The sequence below is a fragment of the Ornithorhynchus anatinus genome, chromosome 5, assembly GCF_004115215.2.
Source record: "Ornithorhynchus anatinus isolate Pmale09 chromosome 5, mOrnAna1.pri.v4, whole genome shotgun sequence".
In the NCBI taxonomy this organism is placed as follows: Eukaryota; Metazoa; Chordata; class Mammalia; order Monotremata; family Ornithorhynchidae; genus Ornithorhynchus; species Ornithorhynchus anatinus.
In genome coordinates this window covers 68010632-68036406 of record NC_041732.1, presented here as the reverse complement: position 1 = coordinate 68036406, position 25775 = coordinate 68010632, and the positions used below count along the sequence as shown (strand labels likewise).

General features: G+C 46.2%; 1 protein-coding gene across 7 annotated transcripts in view; it reads left to right on the top strand.

Moving 5' to 3' along the window:
- The window catches only part of KIF1B (kinesin family member 1B), a 165872-nt gene that overhangs the window by 118168 nt on the left and 21929 nt on the right, over nucleotides 1-25775 (top strand). For all 7 annotated transcript variants that reach the window (XM_029065666.2, XM_029065663.2, XM_029065665.2 and 4 more), the window contains 11 exons: nucleotides 6394-6512; nucleotides 9503-9588; nucleotides 9978-10107; nucleotides 11015-11177; nucleotides 14235-14325; nucleotides 18016-18134; nucleotides 18937-18992; nucleotides 21289-21397; nucleotides 23126-23192; nucleotides 23670-23754; nucleotides 24018-24123. In XM_029065666.2, coding sequence (XP_028921499.1) covers nucleotides 6394-6512; nucleotides 9503-9588; nucleotides 9978-10107; nucleotides 11015-11177; nucleotides 14235-14325; nucleotides 18016-18134; nucleotides 18937-18992; nucleotides 21289-21397; nucleotides 23126-23192; nucleotides 23670-23754; nucleotides 24018-24123 — 1131 coding nt within the window. The remainder of the gene's footprint in view (nucleotides 1-6393; nucleotides 6513-9502; nucleotides 9589-9977; nucleotides 10108-11014; nucleotides 11178-14234; nucleotides 14326-18015; nucleotides 18135-18936; nucleotides 18993-21288; nucleotides 21398-23125; nucleotides 23193-23669; nucleotides 23755-24017; nucleotides 24124-25775) is intronic.

Here is a 25775-nt window from a genome sequence, read left to right as displayed (position 1 = left end):
TTCTGTCCAGTGCTTTCTGTTTTTTCGTTATATCCTAGAATTTGCTAGTGGAGATCAGGCCTTTCGTCCACATAGCCTTGAATCTCTTCTTAGACAGAGGTCAAGTACTGTAGAAGGACTGGGATGCCGGAGGGAGGAGGTCTCCAAAGGAATGAAAAGACAGAGAACAGGGAGGGAAAAAGCAACTGAACAGAGGCAAGAAAGAGAAGTGCAGACTTCCCGAAAGAGAGGAGAGGCAACTGAAATTGTACTTTCCCCACAAATTTTTGCAGAGTTTCTTAGTGAAGAAATGCTATAAGATGGAAAAATCACCCAAGAGGGAAGAAGAAATGTCTTTAAGCTTTTAATCCTATTCTAGCTCCTGACACTTAGTTCCTAGGGGAGTGCCGTGCACTCAGTGGGGACCCGGTAAAAACAATGGATCATGCCGGAAGGAAATCCCTTTTATGCTGCTGATTAAATTTTAGTATTAAATGCTGACAGCAGGTCTGGGTGCTTTTGTTGTTAAGTGAATGGCAGGAGCACTCCTCCAAACAATTGCCTATGCATAAAAGGGAGGCTAAAATTGTACTGGAAATGACCGATTTGTGCAGAGGGGCATTTAGGATTTACCTCCCTTGTGATTATTCATACAGGGCATGAGAATAATAATAACTGTGGTATTGATTAAGTGCTTAGTATGTGCCAAGCACTGTACTAAGTGCTGGTGTAAATAATAGATAATCAGGTCCCACTGGGGCTCACAGTCTAAGTAGGAGAGAGAACAGGTATTGGTTCCTCACATTGCAGATGGGGCCCAGAGAAGTAAAGTGACTCACCCAGGATCACACAGCAGACAAATGGCACAGCAGGGATTAGAACCCTGGTCCTCTGACTCCTAGGCCCGTGTTCTCTCTCTACTACACTGCAGGCAAAGCCAGCTGCTAATTTTTGTTTTCTCACCCACTCCAGGCCCAAGAACAAATGTTCCACAATTTCAGAGAAGCTAATTTGCTTCCTGAATGAGAGGAAATGGGAAGCACACTTTGCTTCACGTACAAAATAGCAGCGCTTATTAGGAAGTCCATTCACGTCATTATTTACGTCTGAATGAAAGTTCAAAGGCCAGGACTGATTTCCAGCTTGTCCCAGCATGACAGGATCCAGGCAGAAGCTTTTGTTAGGTTGTTGGCCGCCCTGGTCTCGTAGCAGATAACGTGTTGTGTGTAACTGAGAATATGTGGCGGGAGGAGGGGTCACCTTCAATTCCCATCCCTCATTGACGTTCTCAGTGGGGATGGGGAAGGACCTTGCTAATAATAATATTCTTAATAATGATAATGATAATTGTAGTATTTGTTAAGTGCTTACTATGTGTTAAGCACTGTTCTAAGCTGTGGGGAAGATACAGGCTAATCAGGTTGGACACAGAGCCTCTCCCATATGGGGCTCACAGTCTTAATCCCCATTTTACAGATGAGGTAGCTGAGGCCCAGGAAATTAAGTGTCATGCCCAAGGTCACACAACAGACAAGTGGCAGAGCCGGGATTAGGAGCCAGATCCTTCTGATACGCAGGTCCCTCGTGCTCTACCCACTAGGCCGTGCTGTACTAAGAACTGGAGTAGATATAAGATAATCAGATTCATTCATTCAATAGTATGTATTGAGCACTTACTATGTGCAGAGCACCGTACTAAGCGCTTGGAATATACAAATCGGTAACAGAGACAGTCCCTGCCCTTTGACGGGCTTACAGTCTAATCGGGGGAGACAGAAAGACAAGAACAATAGCAATAAATAGAATCAAGGGGATGTTGGTATTTAAGTGCTTACTATATGCAGAGCACTGTTCTAACCGCTGGGGTAGATACAGGGTAATCAGGTTGTCCCACGTGAGGCTCACAGTTAATCCCCATTTTACAGATGAGGTAACTGAGGCACAGAGAAGTTAAGTGACTTGCCCGTAGTCACACAGCTGACAAGTGGCAGAGCCAGGATTCGAACCCATGATCACACGGGGTTCACAGTCTAAGTATGAGAAAAGGCATTGAGTCTCCATTTTACAGGTGAGGCAACTGAGGCCCCAAGAATTAAGGTGACTTACCCAAGGTCACCCAGCAGGTAAATGGCAGAACCTAGATCAGAACCCAGGCCCTCTGGCTCCCAGGGCCATGTTCTTTCCACTAGGCCATGTTGCTTCAGGTGTCGGAGTTCACACTCAAGGACACAGTCACCCATTTAGAAGTACTTGAGAAGCAGCGTGGCTCAGTGGAAAGAGCATGGGCTTTGGAGTCAGAGGTCATGGGTTCAAATCCCGGCTCGGCCATTTGTCAGCTGTGTGACTTTGGGCAAGTCACTTAACTTCTCGGTGCCTCAGTTACCTCATCTGTAAAATGGGGATTAAGACTGTGAGCCCCACGTGGGACAACCTGATTCCCCTGTGTCTACCCCAGCGCTTAGAACAGTGCTCGGCACATAGTAAGCGCTTAACAAATACCAGCTTTATTATTATTTTATTTATTTAAGTACTTGGACCCTCACTTGTATGCAAAGGGGGTGTCGGCAGCCTGTGCGAGTGGAAAATTGCAGTTCCAGCTTTCCGAGGTGGGCAGCTGGTTTCACCGTATTTGGCCATAATAGTGAGGGAGCACAGTCGACTCCACCCGCGTGAATGCTTTAGGTAGATCATTTCTAAATTGCTACCCTCCTGGCTTGTCGGGGGTCCTGGGCCTGGTCTCAGGGAAACTGCCAGTCCCTTTGCCTCAGCTTCCAGAAGAGCCTGAAGACAGTGAAAGGCTAGAAGTCATTCAGCTCAGCTGAATGAGAGAAAGGTCACACCGCATTTATCCAGGGCTTTCTGCCTTTGAATTTGCTAGTGTAATGTAAGCCTTTCATCTCTCTCGCCTTGCATCTCATCCCCAACAATAATCAAGTGCTGTAGAAAAAATTCAAAGCAAACCCACCCTGTTATTTTTTCCTGACAAACTGGGCTTTGCTTGAGCGGTTATGTGAGAGCAGTGAATTCCTTTCTGCCCTGCTTTGATGGATTTATGTCCAGATTCACAGTAAATGTCTACACTGAATTAGGAAAATTTGTAAAATTCCAGACCCTGGAAGAATTCTGACTGTGGTATGTCACCTTGGGCATTGGCTGCCTTCTCTCAAATTGGGGTATTAAAATGAAAAGAGCTTGTCCCTTTAGCCATCTCCTATGGCATGCTGGGATTTGTTGAACACTCTCTGCAGGTATTAAACGTATAATCTATTTTGGTAATATGGAAGAAAGGGGGGGAAATTGATTGAATTGCAGTTTTTCCTAACTTCCGAATTGATGTCCTGTGTTTCCGTACCGATTGCCATGATCATACTGAGTTTTCTTTTTTTGTTACGTTGGTAAAAATTTCCGTTCGTTAAATTTCATTTCCAGTTCTGTTGTGACGATGCCATTTTACCTCACCGATCTTTCTGCTAATACAGCTCCCCCTCTTTCAGTCTGCTGGGCCGAGGTGGAAGGGGCCCCTGAGTCGGGGATGGGAACGTTCCTCCTTGAAAAGGGGTTTTGAAGGGACTCTTGAGTAAATGCTCATTCTCCACTGTCTTTGCTCTCCTGGTAACTGAGAGGGAAGCAGGAAGCCGTGTCTGAGCCCTGTCAAGTGTTGTCAGTGGGCTGTCATGGCAACCAGCGTCACTGTGCTGGTAGGCCGCCACCATGGAGACCCAGAATTCTTTCATTGAAAAGGGAACTTCTGCATGTTAGTTCACCTAGAGCCCGATCCCACACTCTTGGGCTTCTGAATATGGCACTGCATTAAATAGCAGGACATCATGAATAAAGAGTGCGATAGAGGGCCAGTGTCGCATTGTGGGGAAGGATGTGTATGTGTGTGTGTGTGTGTCTGTGTGTGCGCACATGCACACAAGCACTTTGTTTTTTGGGGTTCGCCTGCTGTTTCTGTGCCCTTCACTTGTTGAACTTGCTTAAAAGGAATAGGTCCTCGTGGCTTATTTTTCAAGATGAAATATAAAGTGCAGCTAACCATCTTGGGCTCTGAGTTTAAGCTCTTACTGCTACTCATCCTGAGCTGCGAATTTTGAAAATCAGCCGTGCATCATGATGTTTTAATTTTCTGAGAAACATTGTTTTCCACGTGTTGGTCACACACTGGGTGGTCATTAATCTCTAGCTAGAGATCCAGGGCATTACATATTCATTTGTGTGTATCTGTCATTAACTGTGTGGATACAAAGCAAATTCTTGCATCGGATTTCTGATCTTCATTAAGAGCCAATGATCCAAACCTTTCTTTTTTTTGGCGGGGTGCGGTTTGTCTTTTATATCCAGTAATTATCACCAGGGAGATTGAGTCTTTCAGTTTACTTGTCCTCCAGCCTTTTTTATAATCTCCCAGAGCTTTAAACCGCCCTATCCTTAGCGGGGTCCTCACTTTGGAGCAGACTGAAAAGGAAGTAGGCTTCATTTTTATCTATTTTGATGTTGATTTGTGATGTGTTGTATATTTACATTCATATTTCATTCGTGCCGTTAAAGCTTTATTAACCCATTCGTATCCTCTATTGTATTTTTTTTCGAATGATTATTTTCTTGTTTCGTTCATTTATAGTTGGCAGCTTCCCTCACCTCTTTGGCATTTCTTCGCCCTTCTCCTTGAAAGCGTGGATTATTTTGGGGTGGGGAGAGGAGAAGCGTGTTCTGCTTTGAATAACTGGTTGACTTCTTGATAGTACATATGCATACAGTACACAGTGATTTACTCTGTATCCTCTGTTGCATCCAACAGGAGCATGTATACTACCAGGAGACCCTGAAGTATGTGAGGAGACAGTAGAATCTTCTGTATCAATTCCCCCTCTTCTAATGTAAATGGCTCTGTAGGCTCTGTAATCACTATACAAAGGTGTTTCTAGATTTAAAAGAGTTTCTACTAAATCAGTGGGAAAAATAAAATACAACTTCAAATGCAAAGGAGCTTCGGTAGCTCCTAGTTAATCAAGTGCTATATGTAGATATGCATACACGTGTATTTGTATGTATATGTGTATACACACATACATATATGTATATATATGTATACGTACTGCACTTGGGATTAACTAGGATATGTATATAATAATATTTATATAATAATAATAATAATGATAGCATTTGTTAAGCACTTACTATATGCCAGGCACTGAGCAAAGCGCCAGGGTGAGTCCAAGCAAATGGGTTGGACAGTCCCTGTCCCACGTGGGTCTCAAAGTCTCAATCCCCATTTTACAGGTGAAGGAACTGAGGCCCAGAGAAGTGAAGTGACTTGTCCTAGGTCACCCAGCAGGCAAGTGGCAGAGCTGGGAATAGAACCCAGGTTCTCTGCTTCCCAGGCCTGTGCTCTTTCCACTAGGCCATAATGCTTCTCTCTATCTCTCTCCCTCTCTTTATTAAACTCTTCTACCCAGACTAGATCTCAATCCTGGTAGTTTAGAGAGTCTGAGGACAAAATAAGAAAGTACTAATCTTTGGGAAATAATTTTCTCTCCCTTTCCACTCCTCTCTCCTCTTCCCTCTCTCCCTCCATCACCTTTCCCTGCTTCCCTCCTCATCACACGATGCATTCAAAGCCAAGTTTCCGGGTGCATAGGGGGTCTCCCTATCTACCTCTTTCACCTTTTCATATAGAAGTGAGAGATTGACCTATATTGGGTCAAAAATCAGATCTCTGAAAAGGTGCAATAAAATTATGTCATAAAACCCCCTTTTAAAAGACATTAACTTGATTCTTTTTTTGGTCCAGTTTGCCTCTGAACTCTGTTGAGGTCTGTAAGTGATAATAATTGTGGCATTAAGTGCATTCAATGGGGCAAGCTTTGTACTAAGCACTGGGAAGACACAAGGTAGGCAGGACAGGCAGTCCCTATCCTTCACTGGGCACACAATTTAAGTAGGATGTTAATTAGGATGTCTTTTCACTGTTTCTGGCTGTAAAAGCCCACTAAATTCATCAAGTACTTAGTTTTTGTAGCAGTCTTCAGAAAATCAATCCCCATTATCACTTCTCCATGTGCCGTAGGGCTTGTGGTATGAAGAACAACCATCTGGTCGGCTATTGTCAATCAATGGAACGTATTGAGCTTTGGTGCACAGAGCTCTATACTGAGCTCCTGGGAGAGTACATCATTAGCTAAAGTTCCTCGCCCTCAAGGAGCTTACATTCTAAAGAGACAGTCAGACTTTGGTGTTCTGTGGTCTGGTGGTGGTTGATTCTGCTGGACCACATGACAATACAGAGAATATTTTAACTTGGAACAAGATCACAAGGGGCCTAGTGGAAGGCAGAGGTCGCCTCCATGAGTCAGAATACAAGGTTCTCACCTCAGGATTAGTCTGACTTCTTCTCCCTATTCCCATCACCAGGGCGTTTGTCTACCTGAGCAATCTGCTGTATCCTGTGCCCCTAATTCACCGAGTAGCCGTTGTCAGTGAGAAGGGGGAAGTGCGGGGATTTCTACGCGTGGCAGTGCAAGCTATCGCAGGTAGGTAACTATTACCGTTCAGCTTCCTTCCTGCCATTCTCTGAAGTAGCACTTTGCAGATTCTTCTTATGCTCGTTTCCAGAGGTATAGCAGGGATTCACTTATCACATCTGGACCCCATCAGATGGACTAATTGTAATCCTAAATCTCAAGTATAAATGCTTCTTTTTAAAATTTTTGGGGTTTGGGTGGGGGGGACGGAGGTTGGTATTTGTTAAGCACCAGGCTCTGTACTAAGAGCTGGGGTGCATGCAAGGTAATCGGGTTGGACACAGCCCTTGTCCCACCTAGGGCTCCTGGTCTCAATCTCCATTTTACAGATGAGATAGCTGAGGCATCAAGAAGTTAAGTGAGTTGTCTGAGGTCATACAGCAGGCAAGTGGTGGATTAGAACCCAGATCCTCTGATTCCCAGGCCCGTGCTCTTTCCACCAAGGCATGCTGCTTTTTAAGAAAGGAAACTACTCCGTTGCTCCAGCTGCTAATTAATCCTGTCATTCAACCTGTTCCTAGCCTGAGTGTCTGGCTGACAAGGGCCATAAAGAAGAACCATTTTCTGGGGTACTTGTCAGTTGGGAGTACTTTGCATTGCAAAAACAGCAATCAATCAGTGGTATTTATTGAGTGCTTAATTTGTGCCAAGCACTGTATTAATAATAATAATAATAATGTTGGTATTTGTTAAGCGCTTACTATGTGCAGAGCACTGTTCTAAGCGCTGGGGGAGATACAAGGTCATCAGGTTGTCCCACGTGGGGCTCACAGTCTTCATCCCCATTTTCCAGATGAGGTCACTGAGGCACAGGGAAGTAAAGTGACTTGCCCCAAGTCACACAGCTGACAAGTGGCGGAGCCGGGATTAGAACCCACGATCTCTGACTCCCAAGCCCGGGCTCTTTCCACTGAGTCATGTGTGAGCAAGGGGTCTTGGGAGAAAACAAGGGACAGTGAATAGGTTGGTATTAGAGGAGCAAAGCAGAGTGATTGTAGTGGGAGAGGAGTGATGAGAAGTAAATGCCTTGAATGTGATGGTGAGCATTTCTGCTTGGTATGGGGATAGATGGGCAACCCTTGGAGGCATTTGGGGACTAGGGAGATGGGTAAAGAACTTTTTTTTTCTTTTGAAATATCATCTTGGCAGCAGAATTTGTAATATGGATTGGAGAGGCTGGAGGCAGGGGCGGCAACAAGGAGCCCAGTGCAGTAGTCAAAACTGGATATGGCAAGTGTTTGAACGATGCAGTAACAGTTTGGATGGAGAGAAAGAAATGAGTTCTGGAGATGTGGTGGAGATAAAATTGACTGGATTTAGTGACTGACTGAAGCCGCGGATTGAAGGAGAATGATGAGTCAGGGATTAATGCCAAGTTTGTGGGCTTGTGAGACAAGAAGAGCAGTGGTTTTGCAGAAAGTGAAGAAAATTTTAGCCTTGTTTCTTCCTTCATTTTTTGTTCCTAGATCAGACAAACTATTACTGGCTTTTCAGCCCTTTGGAAGTGGCTGATCCAATTGGTATTTGCCTGGGTGCCATCCATTCTTGGTCCCAGAGAAGGAAAACACTGACACTCCTGGATTTTACTCAGCAGGAGTAAATGGAATTAAATGGGAATCACGTGTTCTCTACAAGTGGCAGTTCTAGTAAACTCCTGAACTCATGTAGTAAGGCCCCGGCATTTTATTCACTGTGGCAGTCCTGAGGATGAGATTGAATTCTTTGTGATCCTCTTTTGGTCCTCTGTTTGATTCCTGGATTGAGTTTAAAATGGCTCTATTCTTCTCATGCCTAGGTACTCGTTTTAAAAGGGAGGGCAGGTCTGCATATGAGCAGTTCATTAGCACAGATTGTCTCTTAGCTGGCAGATTTTGCAAAGAGAACAAAATCTGAATCAATTCTGAAAGCCAAACTATCCTCTTAGCTAGAGCAGTGCACCCCTCAGCCCCCAACCCCCAAGTGGATTAAATCTGGCGGCATTAGCAAAGGGGAAGTCTGTTTTGCCTCAGCTGTGGAAACACATTGAATGAATGAACAAACAGGGGGCGCTTGCCCCAGGAGGGCGTACGAGTTGTTTGCATAAGTACTGAACCCGTTCTCCTAATCATCTTTCAGGTAAAATGTCTACTGGCATTTCTGAGACTTTGAGGAAAGGCCAGAAGTGCCCATTTCAGGCAACTCTGAGAGGAAATACTAAAGCTTTTTTCACTGGTCTGTCAGATTGGGTCTGTCAGCTGTCTTCTCAAGTGCCCAGGCTCAAGCAATTAGAAGATCTGCCAAGTGGTTCCTCATCAATGTATTTTTCACTGAGAAATGTAATTCTGAGGAAGAAGTCAGAAACAGGTCTGTTATAAACTGTCTGAAGTCTAGTCGGTTGGTCGTTGCTTCGATTCCAACTCGAAGGACTCTCCCTTTGAGAAGCAGCATGGCGTAGTGGATAGAGCACAGGCCTGGGAGTCAGAAGATCGTGGGTTCTAATCCTGGATCCTCTACTTTTCTGCTGTGATACCTTGGGCAAGTCACTTCACTTCTCTGGGCCTCAGTTAACTCATCTGGAAAATGGGGATTAAGACTGTGAGGCCCACGGGAGACAACCTGACTACCTTGTATCTAGCCAAGTGCTTAGAACGGTGCTTGGCACATAGTAAGTGCTTAACAAATACCATTATTATTATTACTATTATAGATGCCTCCTTGACACCTCATCTGTTGCTCACCTTTTTGGCCCTAAAAAGGAGTTTAAACGATGAGCGATGGGAACCCACCTGTTCAGTTGTGATCCCTCTGCCTCCTGGGCTATTGTTTTCCAGGGCTCCCTCAGTTTTAAAGGTCACAGGTAGTGTAGTTTCCACAACTTCCTAGTCCAACAACTCTTCAGCCTTACAAGCCTCAACTGATTTCCCCACCCCGGTGTTTAGTCTCAGATGGCTTTTTTCTGTTCTGCCACCCACCGCACAAACATACACATTTACCGTTTTTCTCCTTTTGCTGCTATTTAGCTGATGAAGAAGCCCCTGATTATGGATCTGGCATTCGGCAGTCTGGAACAGCTAAAATTTCTTTTGATAATGAGTATTTTAATAAGGTAAGGATGAGAAGTATGACGATTTTGGGGTTGCAATATCAATAAAGTGAGTAGTTGAAGCTAGTGATAAACCCCTCACCTTTATTGCAGGCTTAAATTAGGAATTAGTGGCTGTGGGGGGGGATGATATAGACCTCTCCCATTGTAATGCCTCACGGAAATCAAATGAACAGGGCATTGTATGAAATATGATTGGATCTGACGTTGGCCTCCTTTGATGGCTTCTTTCACACACCCAGCCAGGGAGACATGGCTGTTCATTGTTTCTCTTTGCCTGTCTTAAATCCATGTAGCTTTGTGGGCATATACTGCTTATGGAAGAGTGGGAGAGATGGATGGGAACTCAGCCCAAAAAGCTCTTTCTTGTGCATTTCCCACTTTTGTTTCAGAGTGACTTTTCTTCTGTGGCGATGACTCGCTCTGGGCTGTCGTTGGAGGAACTGAGGATTGTGGAAGGACAGGGGCAGAGTACCGAGGTCATCACTCCTCCAGAGGAGATTAATCGAATGAATGAACTGGGTGAGTGCACAGAGGCACTGAGTAAGCAGGCTCTCGTGGGGAATTGGCAGTCCTGCTTCGTGGAGCAGAGAGGGGATAGTAATAGTAATAGTAGTGATCTATTAAACAACTACTGTATAGGGTTAGAGTTGTTTGGGTTGCTTAATAAGGCACTGTACTCAACACTGGAAAAAAACAGCTGAGAATTGGACTCTTTCCAGCCCCCAAGGGACTCCCAATCTAGGATTGTAGTTTTTTTATAGTATCTGTTAAGCACTTACTGTGTGCCACACACCATACTAAGCACTGTGGTAGATCCAAGCTGATCAGGTTGGGCACCGTCCATGTCCCACATGGGGCTCACAGTCTTAATCCCCATTTTACAGTTGAGGTACCCGAGGCACAGAGAAGTGAAGTGATTTGCCAGAGGTCACACAGCAATTAATTGGTAGGTCCTTCTGACTCCCAAATCTGGGCTCTACCCACTAGGCAACACTGCTTCTCGTTGGGAGTGTCGGGAAGGGTTTGGTGATGGGCACGTAGAGCGAAACAAGAAAAACAACATGAAAGACAAGACTCAGGAGCCAACAAGTCAGGTGGTCGGGTAATGGGGCTCTCCAGGGACCTCACAGGTCGTCCAGAGTCCATTCACCACCTGAGCCTTCCCAGTGTGGCAAATTTAGTAGAAGTGTGCCACTGTCACAGTTGGGGTTCCTCAAGACCCTGCTGACCCCCGGGTGGTCAGGAGTGAGGTCCCAGGAGGGCACGGTGGAGGATGGCGGGGACTTCCCGGCAGCATTGGTCTGCGGCTTGATGGGGTGGGAGACGCACACCGCTGTGGCTTGGATAGGTGGATCCGGTCATTATATGTGGAGCAGAGAGAGTCACACTGAATCTTTCCCCCGCCTGGGCTGGTCGGGCATTTCAGACTTGAAGTCAGGCACTTTGCTGGACGGCAAGATGGTGATGGAAGGGTTCTCTGAGGAGGCTGGTGACCACCTGAAGCTGGGCAACGTGTTCACGTTCCGAGTGACCGTATTGCAGGCCAGTGGCATCCTCCCTGAGTACGCGGATATCTTCTGCCAGTTCAAGTAAGCTGAACTTCTGCCTTTTGAGTGCTCGGCAAGCTGGGGAGCTGGGCTGGAGGAGGGTCTCCGTTGTTGAAAAGAATTTGCAGTTAAGTAAAGGTTGAATCGAGCTGTCGAAATGTCCCGCCTCTTGTGGGAAGAGGAGCATAAAGTGGTAAGGGGGTGAGGCAGAGGGTTGTCTGACCTCCAGCTAACCTCAGCAAATAGTTGCCATCATTTTTCTCTGAGCAGAAGAGAGGTTCAAATGCTGAGCCTTGAGAGCTCAGTGAATTCTTTTGGCAGTCTCCATTTTGTGCATAGGCAATATGCGCTTTCCTCGGAACAATAAAACCATTTTCCAGATTGAATGAGAATGGATTTAAAATGCCTTCCTCCCTCTATTTCCCCCACCCCCACCCCAGCTGTCCTTAAGCCATTTTGCTCTTCTACGTCCCCTTAATAGGAATCGCAGCCTCCGTCTGCCGTAATCCCCGGGCAGGTTGCTGCTGTCCACTCTTCCTACTTTTGCCACAGTTTGATCCCCAGGCCAAATTCTTGTCATCCCTTTGGAGAGTTCAGAGCAGGGTCAGCCAGTTCAGAGGTAGCCTAAAAGTGAAGAGGTGGTCACTGGGAGGATAAGACCTGAAAAGAAGAAAAATTAATCTTTATTGAATGCTTACTGTGTGCAGAGCACTGTACTAAATGCTTGGGAAATTACAGTGCAAGAGAGTTGGTAAATGCATTCCTTGCTCACAGGACCTTACAGTCTAGAGGGGAGGCAGACATTAATATAAATATGGGTATGTACATAAGTACTGTGGTGTAAATATCAACTGCTTAAACGGTACAGAGCCAAGTGCGTAGGCAACACAGAGAGAGCAAGTGGGACAAATGAGGGTTATCAGGGAAGGCATCTTGGAGGAGATTTGTTTTTAATAAGACTTTGAAGGCAGGAGAAGTGATGGCCTATCTGATATGAAGGGGTTGGGGAGTCCCAGGCTAGAGAGAGGATGTGGGCAAGGGGTAAGTGGTTAGTAAGATGAAAATGAAGTATAGTAAGTAGGTTGGTGCTAGAGGAGCAAAGTATGGGCTGGGTTGTAGTAGGAATCAGTGAAGTAAAATGTGGGAGAGCTGATTTAAGTGTTTTAAAGCCAGTGGTATGGAGTTTCTATTGGATGTGGAAGAGGATGGACAATGGAAGTTCTTGAGGAGTGGGGAGATGTAGACTGAATGTTTTTGTAGAAATGAACTGGCGTAAGAGTGAAGTATGGACTGGAGCGAAGAGAGAAAGGAGAGAGGGAGGTCAGTGAGGAGGCAGTTGGAGTAAGTCAAGATGGGATAGATAGGATAAGTGCTTGGATTGGCATAGTAGCAGTTTGATGGTTGCCGAATTGTACACTCCAAGCACTTAGTACAGTGCTCTGCACATAGCGCTCAATAAATACTATTGAATGAATGAATGAAAGGAAAGGGCAGATTTAGTAATGTGACGGTAGAACCACAGAATTTGGTGACAGATTGAATAGATGGTTGAATGAGAGAGATGAGTTGAGGATAATGCCAGGGAGGATAGTGGTGCTGCCTACAGTGATGGGAAACACAAAGGGAGAGGAGAGTTGTGGTGGGAAGATGAGAAGTTCTGTTTTGGACATGTTAAATTTGAGGTGTCTGTGGGACATCCAAGTAGAGATATCCTGAAGGCAGGAGGAGATGCGAAATTCGAGAGAAGGAGAGAAGTTAGGGCTGGAGACAGAGTTTTGGCAATCATCAACATAGAGATGGTAGTTGAAGCCTTAGCGGTGAATGAGTTCTCCGAGGGACAGAGTACATATAGAAAATATAAGGGGGTCCAGAAACAAGCCTTGAGGGATTCCCATGGTTTTTGCTGTTTTGGGGTTTCTTTTAATGGTATTTGTTAAGCACTTATTGTGTGCCAGGCACTCTACAAAGCACTAGGGTAGATACAAGATAGGTCGGAGACAGTCCATAGCCCACGTGGGCCTCATAGTCTTAATCCCCATTTTATAGATAAGGTAACTGAGGCACAGAGACTATGAGTTGCCCAAGGTCGCAGAGCAGACAAGTGGCGGAGTCAGGATCAGAACCCAGGCCCTCTGACTTCCAGGCCCATACTCTTTCTTTTAGGCATTGCTACTTCCCTCTGCACAGTTAGAGGGAGGGAGGAAAGGAGGAGCTTGCGAAGAAGATGGAGCTAGAGGGGCCAGAGGGTTAGGAGGAGAACCAGGAAAGGACAATATTGGTGAAGCCAGGGTTAGATAATGTTTCAGTGAGAAGGGGGTGGCCCACTGTGTCGAATGCAGCGGAGAGGTCGAGGAGGATTTGAATGGAATCGAGGCCGTTGGATTTGGCAAGAAGGAGGTCAGTGGTGACCGTAGAGAAAGCTGTTTCCTTGGAGCAAAGGGACAGAAGCCAGATTGGAGGGGGTTAAAGAGAGAATTGGAAGAGAGGAAGTGGAGGCAGCAGGTATAGACAACTCACTCATGGAGTTTGGACAAGAATTGTAGGAGGGAGTTGAGCTGATAAGCGGAGGGAGTCGTGGGGTCAAGGGAGGGTTTTTTTTTAGGATTGGTTATACCTGAGCATGTTTGAAAGCATGCTTATTGAAGTATCCCAAAACTTAGTCTAATGCTGTGCACAGAGTGCTCAACAGAGTATTAATTATTTGAGAGGGAGTTCCAGGCAGGGGGAAAGAGTGTGAGCAAGGGGCCCACGGCAGGAATGTTGAGAGTGAGGCATAGTGAATAGGTTAGCTGGTGAGGAATGCAGTGTGTGAGCTGGGATCGAATGACAGAAGGGAGATGAACTGAAGGAGTGCCCCCAGTTGTAGTAAAAAATGTCACTCTTTTGCTATCTGTCTGGTATAAACTGCCTATCCTCGGGGAAGAGAGGTTGAACAAGTTTTTTTTTTTGCTGGTGGTAAGTACAGAAAAAAAATGTGAGCTTATAATGAGGATATGGGTAAGCATATTTAGATTTCTGCATGCTTTGTGAGAGCTAAATTCTAAGATGTGCGTCTGGGGTGAACACTGAATGCAGACTACATTTATTCTCTTTATTTAGCTTTTTACATCGCCATGATGAAGCTTTCTCCACGGAGCCCCTTAAAAACAATGGCAGGGGCAGTCCCCTGGGCTTTTATCATGTCCAGAATGTAAGTAACCTGTTTCTACTTGATCTGGAGGCTTTGGGGTTGGGCTGGAGAGGCACAGCTGCTGGGTTTGGGCTCCATTCATATTTCCCAGCCAAGAGGAGCTGGAGGAAGATGATCGCAGGGATGAGGGGGAGGGGAGGGTTCCTGTAGAATAGACAATAGAGGGAGTGACCAAAGTGGTGATGTAATCCTCATTGTAATTCCTGTGTGAATTACAATGAGCCCAGGCTAGTGAAATTCTTCAACTTGGACTGGGTTTATTGTTTCCAGTTTCTGTCTGTTACTCCCACCCACCCATACATGTGAAGTAGAGGAATTCTAAAAAAATAGTGTTTTTAATACCTTTTTTTTTCTTTTTAAATCACGAAGTGTGAAATTCAGTTTGCATGTATATAGTTCATATTTACGCTCCTAGAAGATAACAGTTGGTCTGAATCCGCAGCACCTTTTATTGCTGCCTAGGGTTCACGGTTCCATTTTCTCTGCAATAATTGATAATGTAATTAGTTTACAGGAGTGAGGTTGCAGCCAGTGCTTTACATTTACCAGATAGCATTATATACGTACAATTTATATAATCTCAATCTGTCTGTAGTCCCCATCATCTAAAGCAGAGCCCTTTAGACCCCAAGGTAGAATGAGGGCAGCTGCCAAACGTGTGTCTGCCCCTAATCAACTCTTCCCAACTCTTCTACGTCATCATATCTAACCAAAAGAAAGGAAAAAAGAACCTGAAGCCCTCACAATAAAAGAAGAAACTCCAACCCCTGAAAGAGGGAGCAAGAGTGAGGGAGGGCTTGTGGGGGTGGGGAGTTGGAGGTGAGACCAAGGGCCCGAATTGGCATCTCTGAAGAGCTCCTAAAACCTAAGTCACTCCCAGTGTGGATTCTGGATCTTGTGTCATTCGTTCATTCATTCAGTAGTATTTATTGAGTGCTTACTGTGTGCAGAGCACTGTACTAAGCGCTTGGAAAGTACAGTAAATCAATAGAGACAATCCCTGCTCACAATAGGTTTAGAGTCTAGAGGTGGGGAGTCAGACATCAAAACAAGTAAACAGGCATCAATATAAATAGAATTATGATGGATATGTGTGTGTGTGTGTGTGTGTGTGCTGGGGGGCCGGAGTGGGGGGTGGGAAAGAGCAGAGGGAGTGAGTTGAAGTGACGCTGAAGGGATGGAGCTGAGGAAAAGGGGACTTAGTCAGGGAAGGCCTCTTGGAAGAGGTTTGCCTTCAGTAGGACTTTGAAGGGGGGAAGAGTGATTGGTGGATGTGAGAAGGGAGGGAGTTCCAGGCCAAAGGTAGGACGTGGGCCAGGGGTTGGCGATGAGACAGGTGAGATGGAGGCACAGTGAGAAGGTTAACACCAGAGGAGCAGAGTATGTGGGATGGTATGTAGGAGGTGAAAAGGGATGGGAGGTAAGAAGGGGCAAGGTGATGGAAAGCTTGAAAGCCAATAGGAGTTTTTGATTCAGGTGTTCCCAAAGAAGGGGTGCTTATCTGTGGGACAAGGGAGTGCCTAGGGCCCCTGTACTCTATCTCTAATTTTACCTTTTCCTCGGCTTCACTCTGAGGGTGGATTACAAAGAGTGTTGACAGTTGGAGGGTCTTACAGATTGAGGTACAGTGTGAGAGCAGATACAGGGCGCTGGTGCTCCTCTCTTCTCTGGCTCCCAGCTCCAGCTCACTCTTCTCGGCAACCTGGACCAGCCTCTGCCCCTCCTTTTTATGGTAAGGCTTTGCCATCCAAAAGGAAGGAAAGAAGGAAGGAGTGAGAGTATGGGAGACAGGAGAGCAGGGCTCTGGAGATTTACAAGGCAGAGCTCCTGTTCAGGAGGAATGAGAGAGTGGCTCAGGCAGGGAAGAAGAAATTCTCGGGGTGGGTAGGAGGAAGGTGACCCCTCATGCCCTCACATCATGGTCCCTGAGTGCAAACAGAACAACCCAGTCAGTCAGTATTTCCCAAAGGACCCAAGTCTGTGAGGCTGTTTCAGCCTGGCCCAGGGCTAAACTTAGTAGACCTGGACTGTCTTCCTCTCCTGGTGGTAATGGCAATAGCAGCAGCATTTATTGAGCACCCACTTGGTGCAGTGGACTGTACTAGTCACTTGGAATGTACCTAATAAAGAAGAGATATGTTCCTGCCCACAAGGACTTTACACACTAGCGGGAGAAACATAAAAATCTTTACAACTAGAGGAGTCAAAAATAAATTGAGCAGGCATTAATCAATGGTAGTTATTATGTACATGAGCACTACATAGGACTTCAGTTCATAGATGCTGTTATCTTCCCACTGCACAGCTATGAGCCAGGGGGAGGAGGGGGAAGAGGACTAAGGGCCTTCTGTTGAAAATGTAAACCTTTCTTGCCTCCCCTGAGTATTGCTGTTATCAGAACTACAGCCAGAGCTGGAAGGAGCTATTGGAAGGAGGTGGTTGCACTCTATTATTGCTAGGCAGCCACTCTTCTAAAACTTCAGCATTCAGGCAGTCCAGACCTGAAGTTTCTGAGTCAGCCATGTTGGTGTTCGTTGTGGGGTTGGAGAGAGTCGGGGTGTGGGGTTGGTCATCTGAAATCTGACCTTCGCAGGGCTCTCCTCGTTGGGCACCGAAGTGGATCCAGACATCTCTTTTATAAAGGGAAGGGAATATTCAAGCCTGTGGGATAGGTCATTTAAACGTGATTGCTCCAGTGGGGATCTGGCACTTGTAATTCCAAGAGGCCAGCTTAATAGTGATTTTTTAGGGCTTATTATTTGCAGTGTACCATATTCAGAGCTCAGGAATACAAAACAGAGAAATGATATCCCCCTGCCCACCAGGAGCTAACCCTCTAAGGGGTTATAGGGAAGTAAGTAAACAATTGAATAACATATATACAGAATTACTCAGGATGACTACACATAATTGCTAGAGATAATGTTGGCATTTGTTAAACGCTATGTGCAAAGCACTGTTCTAAGTGCTGGGGGGGATACAAGGTGATCAGTTTGTCCCACATGGGGCTCACAGTCTCAAGCCCCACTTTACAGATGAGGTCACTGAGGCACCGAGAAGTGCAGTGACTTGCCCAGGGTCACACAGTAGACAGGTGGCGGAGCCTGGATTAGAACCCATGACCTCTGACTCCCAAGCCCGGGCTCTTGCCACTAGGCCATGATGGTTGGTGGGTTTGAGTATCTAGGAGTTCTGCTAGATACGGAAACTTAAAGGGGAACACAGAGCACCGGATTCCCCCAGCCCTAAGGGACTTTATAAAAGGAGGGTGTCAAGGCATATCCAAGCCCAGTCCAAAACTAGGTGGAGGGGCCTGGCCAAACTAGAACTAAGGGTTCAGTAGCTAGAAACTCCTGTGGGGCTGCCCCCGGAAGACCAAGAGACGGAGAGAAGGAGAGCAGGAGAGTGTGTGTGTTTTGGAAGGAGCAAGTGACAGAGAGAGAGAGAGAGAGAGAGAGGAGATAGGTGCGAGTGAGAGAACTGGCAGGAGGGGATGAAATCCTACCTGGTCCCAGACAGAGGAGGGAGAAGGATGGGAGATCTCCATCATCTGACTTCGGAGAATGGGTATTTTTCTTTGAGGTGGTTTAACTATCTTAAATTTTGACTGGGGCTAGAAAATTTTTTGTTTTCGTTTTTTGGCCAATGTGTCCTCATTCACTGATCTTCATTGATTTTGTTCCTTGCCAGATTGCAGTGGAAGTGACTGAGTCCTTTGTGGAGTACATCAAAAGCAAGCCTATTGTCTTTGAAGTGTTTGGCCACTATCAGCAGCACCCTCTTCATTTGCAGGGACAGGAGCTTAACAGGTTGGGACCCAGTGAGCAAGGGCTTTTCCGAATCACTCTTCTCAGGAAAGAAAGAATTCCTTACTTGGAACTTAACTGAAACATGAGGCCTTGCTCATTTCTTTATTTCTCTCAATAAAACCTCCTAGGAGTCTGTAAATGATCTTCATCTAGGTGACCCTCTAGTGAACCCTGCCAGGCCTCAGGTTCTCTGTGCCTAGAGAGAAGGGAGGGGTCTGACTTCAGGCTGGGAAAGGCAAAGACACAGGAGTCAATCCTATGTATCAAGTGCTTATTGTGTGCAGAGCACTGTACTAAGAACTTAGGAGAGCACAGTGGAGGAAACTTCATATAACTGGCCCCAGGAATCCAGTCTTTGGAAAACCTAAGTTCTACGCTCTTTTCTGAAAGGTTCAGTTTTTCTCCAAGCTTTGGGAAGCATAAATCCCAAGCTCACTGTTTCTCCTTTAACCAGGCAGAATTTTACTGGAGAGTCAAGAGGGAACTTACAGGGATTACCAGGTTTGCCTTATAGGGCAGGAGGTGAGAACATGGGGAAGAGGAGTGAGATTGGCAAAGGTACCAATTCAAGTGCATTGAGGAAGCGGTTCCCCGCTTCCCAATAAAAGAAGAATTGGGAGAGCTGTTGCCGGAAAGGGTCCAGCCCAAGCTTCCCAAGAATGAATGCTCAGCTAATATTTGGTCAGATGCTAGAGATGAGAAAGGAAGCACTAATTACTAAAGGGAGATGATTATGATGGGGGCTAAGCACCAACTTCCCTTTCAGTCCCCAGAACCTGATTCCACCTTCTTCTCTTTGCAGCCCTCCCCAGCCCTCCCGGCGATTCTTCCCACCACCAATGCCACTCTCCAAACCAGGTGAGAATTAGCCGCCCACTTCCTGCGTGTTCATTCGAATGCTCATGGAGTAAATACATTTACAGGTGCAAGACATGTCCCTCACTTCCAAGTGCCTAAGGCAGTCCAGGGCATGTGGTGGCCTTCCAAGTCACTGCCCGGTGGTCCAGCTTCCCAGCATCGGAGTTCAAATGTCCCGGGCAAAATATAATAATAATTCTGGCATTTGTTAAGTGCTTACAGTGTGCCAGGCACTGTACTAAGCGCTGGGGTGGATACAACAGATCTGGTTGGACTCAGTCCCTGCCCCAGGTGGGGCTCACAGTCTCAATCCCCACTTTACAGATGAGAAAGCTTCCAGCTTCCTCTCCCGAGTCCTCATCTTCGTCCTGACGCTCGGTAGGAGCGGTAGATGATATCCCTGGGCACACTGCAATACCATTGATGGGCTGGGCCACTCTTAAGTGCTTCCTCAGATCTTGGTCGGGCCTAGCGACCCACGTCTCCCCAAACCTCTCTGCTTTGTAACTTTCACGTTAACATCCTGCATATTTTCAGTTTCACCAAAGTAAAGCTTGAGTTTTTCTTTGCATGTTTATATAATTCTGCATGTTCAATGATCTTGTTTCTTCCCTTCCTGATTTCCTTCCTCTCGCCTCTCCGTCCGTTTGTCCCATCTTCCCCTCCTTGTTGTCATTCTTCATTCCCTGTGCTCTGGCTCCCCATCCTGCCCTCCAGACCACAAGAGAAAGATCGAGCTGATTCGATATCTCATGTCTGGCTATGTGAACGGGCATGTGCTGGACACGTTTTCGGAGCATGCCAACGTGCTTGCATCCTCAGCCATTGCCGCCTTCCGGGATGGGGCTGATCAGTTGCCACCTTTTCTTTTTCTGCCCGTCCCCGGCTGCCAGGCCGAGAAGGTGCCCAAACGCGATGGTTAGTAGCCAAATCTGTTCTGCAGTAGATGTAGAGCCATGCCCTGACCCTTGTCCAGAAGTCGCACATGGTATTTGACCCTGAGGGGTGAGCTGTCTCTTGTGCATTTGCACCAGTTTGGACCCGATCTCTGATTGGAGCCTGGGTTCTAATCCCAGCTCCGCCACTTGCCTGCTGTGTGACCTTGAGCAAGTCACATAATTTCTTTGTGCCTCAGTTCCCTTAGCTGTCAAAAGGGATTAAAACTGTGAGCCCCTTGAGGGACAGGGACTGTATCCAACCTGATTATCTTGTATCTACCCCAGCACTTATAATAGTGCTTGACACAGAGTAAGTGCTTAACAAATACCGTAAAAAAAAAAAAAAGTGGGACTCAGAGCCCAACATTGTGATTCCGGCCCATTTCCTTTCACGAGACCGGGCCAGAAAGGGAACTGCTCTTTATTTTTATCTTCTTGGTACCTAAAATGGCCTGCCCAGTAGCACTTTTCACTGTGTAGTTCCTCCCTGTAATCCAGCTGAATTTTTATGACTCTTACGTAGATGCCCTGTATTTTTTTTCCTTCCTGGTGAGATCACTAACTCACAGTTCAACTAAAGTGGTGCCATAAAGATTAGGAACTTTAAAGGGCCCTCCTCTGTACATTGTTCAAATAGAGGAGTGATCTAAAGGGTCCAGAAACCTCGAGAGATCTGATTCCAGGTTATTAATAAGGTAATGCTTGTGAATTTTCAACCTGCTGGAATTGAAATTACTAAAAACAAGATTTGGGTGTGAGGCTGATTGTTTTTTATTTGGCTAAAGAAATCCAGTGATCTTTAGAGTATGTGATCTTGTCTGACCTAATGTACAGAATGCAGAATCATCGCCTAGAGTCCTTCGTTAGAACTTCCATATGTGGTTTATATGCCATCCTTATCTCCTGTAGACCATTTCTTCTTTCTCGTGAGTTCAGATAAAGCGGCAAAGGGCCAACATTTTAGAAGGGAGTTCATTATTTTTGAAAGCGCAGTGTGCTTCTGTGGCGTGTGATGGCTTAGTGTGTTGGTGCATCTCTTTGTATGACGTAAAATACCACCAAGCTACATCAGGTTGTGTCATCTGTCTTGAGGTGGTCGGGGGGGGTGGGTATTGTCTAAACTCAGTGGGCTTTTGGGGACCCAGCAGCCGTCCATTTTCTGCCCTGTAGGGAGCTTCTTGGTCCCAGCTTCCAAACCGATGGACTCAAATTACTTCCCTGGATTTGATCCTCCACCACTGAAATGAGACCTGTGGTGGGGTTCCTGGAAAGTTGACTCTTGGAACCAAAACATGTCCTTTTATTGACTGAATTTAAGCAGTATTTTGATGCCTTCTAAAATCATTTTTTTATTCAAGTGCCAGCCACAAAATTAAACACCATGAGCAAGACAAGCTTGGGCCAGAGCATGAGCAAATATGACCTCCTTGTTTGGTTTGAAATCAGCGAGCTGGAGCCCACAGGAGAGTAAGTGCAACTTTCTAAGTTTCTAAATAAAGAGCCGGGCCTGAAGAATTGGAAGGGTGTGGTGGAATCTCTCTCTCTATTGGATCAGGAACTTGAGCCCAGCCCAGATTGCGAATCATCATCTCATAGCAAGGTCATGTCTGCGATTACCTGGATCTAATGCTGTCTGTGAAGTTGGCTGAACAGACATCCACATCACAGAGCGGGCCTGCTTTTGATGATGATGATGGTATTTGTTAAGTGCTGACTATGTTCCAAGCACTGTTCTAAGCGCTGGGGGAGATACAAGGTAGTCATGTTGTCCCACATGTGGTTCACAGTCTTCATGCCCATTTTACAGATGAGCTAAATGAGGCACAGATTAGGGAAGTGACTTGCCCAAAGTCACACAGCTGACAAGTGGCGGAGCCAGGATTAGAACCCACGACCTCTGACTCCCAAGCCCGTGCTCTTGCCACTAAGCCACGCTGCTTCTGCGTTTGCCACTGTTTGCTTCATTGTGGGCATTCTCATCTGACAACTAATCAGTGCTATTTACTGAGCACAAATTGTGAGTACTAAGTGTTTGGGAGAGTGTAATAGAGTCAGTAGACACATTCCCTGCTCACAACGAGGTGATGACAAGAAAGTTGGCCTGGTCATTTCCATTAGCCTTCATCAGAGCAAACCTTTCTAAATGTAGAGAGTATTTTGTTCAGCCAAGAATGCAGCTTAGCACTGTAGTGAAATTGTGAGGGAGTAGTGTTTTATGACAGGGCAGGCTTTTTGTTGAGCTGTGTAGGCCAGATTGCCAGTGTATAGAGGGATATAGGGAAATAGCATGGCCTAGTGGGAAGAGCACAGGACTGGATGTCAGGAGTACCGGATTCTAATCCAGCTGTACCACTGCCTTGCTGGGTGGCCTTGGACAAGTCACTCAAGTTCTCTGGGCCTTAATTTCCATATTTGTAAAATGCAGATTAGATCCTTGCTCTCCCCTTCTCTCAGACTGAGAGTCTCATGGAAGAAGGCTAGGTCTAATATGATAATGTTAGCACTTAGCTCAGTGCTTTGGCTGATAGTTTTTGCCTAACAGACTATAAGTCTAGACTGTAAGCCCCTCTAAAATTGTAAGCTTGTTATGGGCACGGAATGTGTCTGCTAATTTTGTTGCACTGTGCTCTCCCGAGCGCTTAGAACAGTACTCTATACAGAGTAAGCTCTCAATAAATATGACTGATTGGTTGAATGATTGATAATAGGTTCCAGAAGCATTATTGATACCTGTTTACTTGTTTTGATGTCTGTCTCCCCCCTTCTAGAATGTGAGCCCTTTGTGGGCAGGGATTGTCTCTATTTGCTGCTGAATTGTACTTTCCAAGCACTTAGTACAGTATTCTGCACACAGTAAGCACTCAATAAATACAATTGAATGAATATTTAAATGAATCATCTGCCTAAGCCTGCCAAATGGTGGGATTTAGGCACAGAATCGCAGTGGGTTTAGAATGGATTAGAGCGATTAGAGATTAGAATGGAGCACCAGCAAGCAAAGCAAAAAAGTGGAGAGAATGACTAACCTTTGAAGACACAGTAATGAATATCTAGTGGCTTCCAAGAATCCAGTGGCAGGGATTTGGGGAAACTTGGGGGCCGGGGTGGCTTGGAGTGGCTCTGCAGACATTTCAACTGGCAATTGTGCATCAGTCCCTGCCTCTGACTTCTCCCCTCAATGTCACTATTTCATAGGTACATCCCCGCTGTCGTGGACCATACCGCAGGCCTGCCATGTCAGGGGACCTACCTGCTTCACCAGGTATGCACAGGGCTGAAGGAAACCCCAGGGGAAGCAGGGAGGAGTGTTGAGTATAAGAACTTACTGTTGCCGTGTCCCATGGGGTCCATCTCTCGCTCTCTCCTTATTAGGGCCAGTATTTCTTTATGCCCTTCTTTGTGGTGCTTTTAGATTTCAAAGGAGAAAGCTAACTCAGCTTTCTCTAGAAGGCTGCCTCTTCAGTGCTGTGTTCCATTTTGCTTACATAAATAACACTTTGAAGAACCTGGTTTAAACTTGAAAATCGTCCCATTGACACACCTCTGGGCAGTGAGTCTTCACTTGTTTCCTTGGAGAACCACCAGTCTGTGGTCTGTTTCCTCCCTCTCAACTCACCCACCTCATATGAGGGTCCTTGCCTTATTTGCACACACTGAGTGCAATGATAGAGGTTTTTAAAAGCAAATCAACAAAAAGATCAGCCAAATCAAGTCGTGGTTTTGTTCCGTTTCCCCCAAGGGCATTCAGCGTCGGATCACAGTGACCATTATCCATGAGAAGGGCAGTGAGCTACATTGGAAAGATGTGCGGGAGCTGGTGGTAGGTGAGTATATTTTCTCTTTCTCATCTCTCCTACCTCCCTTCTTCTTTTTCTTTCTCTTTCCTCTCTCTCTCTCTCTCACACACTGGCCCCAGCTCCAAAACTGCCATTGTTCTTTGGTTCTCATGTTGACCACCTTTTCCCATCTCATCATCTGAGCTATCTGGAATGTAACAGAAAATTTTGCCAGGGAGTTAAAGATGTTTTTGTTGACCTTTGGTTTTAAGAAATACACCCAGATTTTGATGCCTTCGTCCCTTTCTCAGGCCGCATCCGGAATAAAGCAGAGGTAGATGAAGCTGCAGTGGATGCCATCTTGTCCCTGAACATCATCTCTGCCAAGTACCTCAAGTCTTCGCATAATTCCAGCAGGTGGGACACCCTAGGGAGCTTGGTGAGCTCAACCCAGGCTGTGGTGGGCTGGGGGGAGTTTAGAGTCGAGACTCCCATTGCCATCCTCTGGTGGTCCGCTCTGGGACCCAGGAAAATGAAATCCTCTTTTTCTCTGTCGATTCACTGGAGAGTGGATTAGAATAAGCTGTGAAGAGGATGGAGAGGGAGGAGGACACTTAATCACGTCACCCAGGAGATTTAAAGTACAGCTGCAGTCTTGTTAGGACCTCATGTTGTCGTATGAAGCTTCTGCCCAGGGAGAAATGTGCACCTGTACCTATATTACAGTGGAAGTATGCCTTCTGAGGTCTAATGAAGCCTCTTGTGGTTAGGCATTACTGCTGCGCGGATGAACTCAGTTCCTCTTGATCTTTGCCTTTTAGCTCTGCCTTTGATTAATGAGGAAGGCAGCAGATTTTGCACGGCTCCCTCTGACCCAATCTGATTACTCTGAAGAGTGAATTTCTTTTTTTCTTATTTTAATTAATCAGTGGTATTTATTGAGCACTTACTATGTGCAGAGCGCTATTCTAAGCACTTGGCAGAGTTCAGTACAACCGAATAAACAGGCAAGTGGAACCTTGTTAAGCTCTTTCTTCGGTAATGTTGATAGGAGAGAACGATTGCTCCAGTGACTGCCTGCAAATGATTCAGAGGGAATTGCTGGGGCCTTAGGGGGGAAAAGAATCATCTCTCCACCGGGGACACTGAGAGAGGGAGGCTTCTGGAGAAAGGCTTTATCATATTGCAGAAGCTGGAAATAGGAGGGTCAGTGTTTTAATTTGGACTGAAAGCACTCTTATGTCTCTCTCTCACTGTCCTCTCTTTCTTCCTCTCTCTCTCTCTTTCTCCCTCTCCCTTTCTCTCTCTCTTTTTCTCTCTCTCCTCCCCCACCCCGTCCCCCCACTGGGCCTACTCTCAGTCTAGGTGGGTGTAAAGAAGAAGAAAACAAGTGTCAGGAAGATTGCAGGAACTATTTCTCCATTGGAGAGAGATTGGGGCCCATTTAACTCCTTTGGAATTTTCTTTGACGATGAGCAGATAGAATTGGGTTGCACTCAGGAGATCTATTTTCAGATAATCTCTCCTGTCGGGGCCAGCAACTGGGAAAAGTGCTGCCCCTTTCCGGCTGTCAGCCTTCCCAGCACTGTGCTGCTTTTAATAGATCTCCTTTGTGCTGACTGGCCGTGTCCTCCCTTACCGGTGCCCCGTCTCGTCCCTCACTCAAAAATCAGGGGCAGAGCTTCGAAAAGGGGAACAGCCTCCTTGAGAATGCATGACTAGATGAAGCAAGGGCGAAGTGGAGGAAGGGCAAATCTGTTTCAGGTCCAGCAATCCTAGCCCTTGCAATGTGGAAACTATTCCGGGGGCCTTTTCTGGGGAAGCTTGTGTTTGCTGAATGTCTATCACCCTCTGCTGGCAGACATCTACAGTGGTGGTTTGGCAGGGATTTTCCACCGACTCATCGCCTCGATTTCCCCAAGGAGCCAAGCAGAACGTAGAGGGAAGGGGTGTGCCTGCTTGAAATGCTGCTAGCACTGACCTTTCCAGAAGCCAAGCACCCTGGGGAATTCCTGGCCAAGCACCACCCACAACAGGTCAGGCGGGGATTTGATGATAAAACCTGTTAA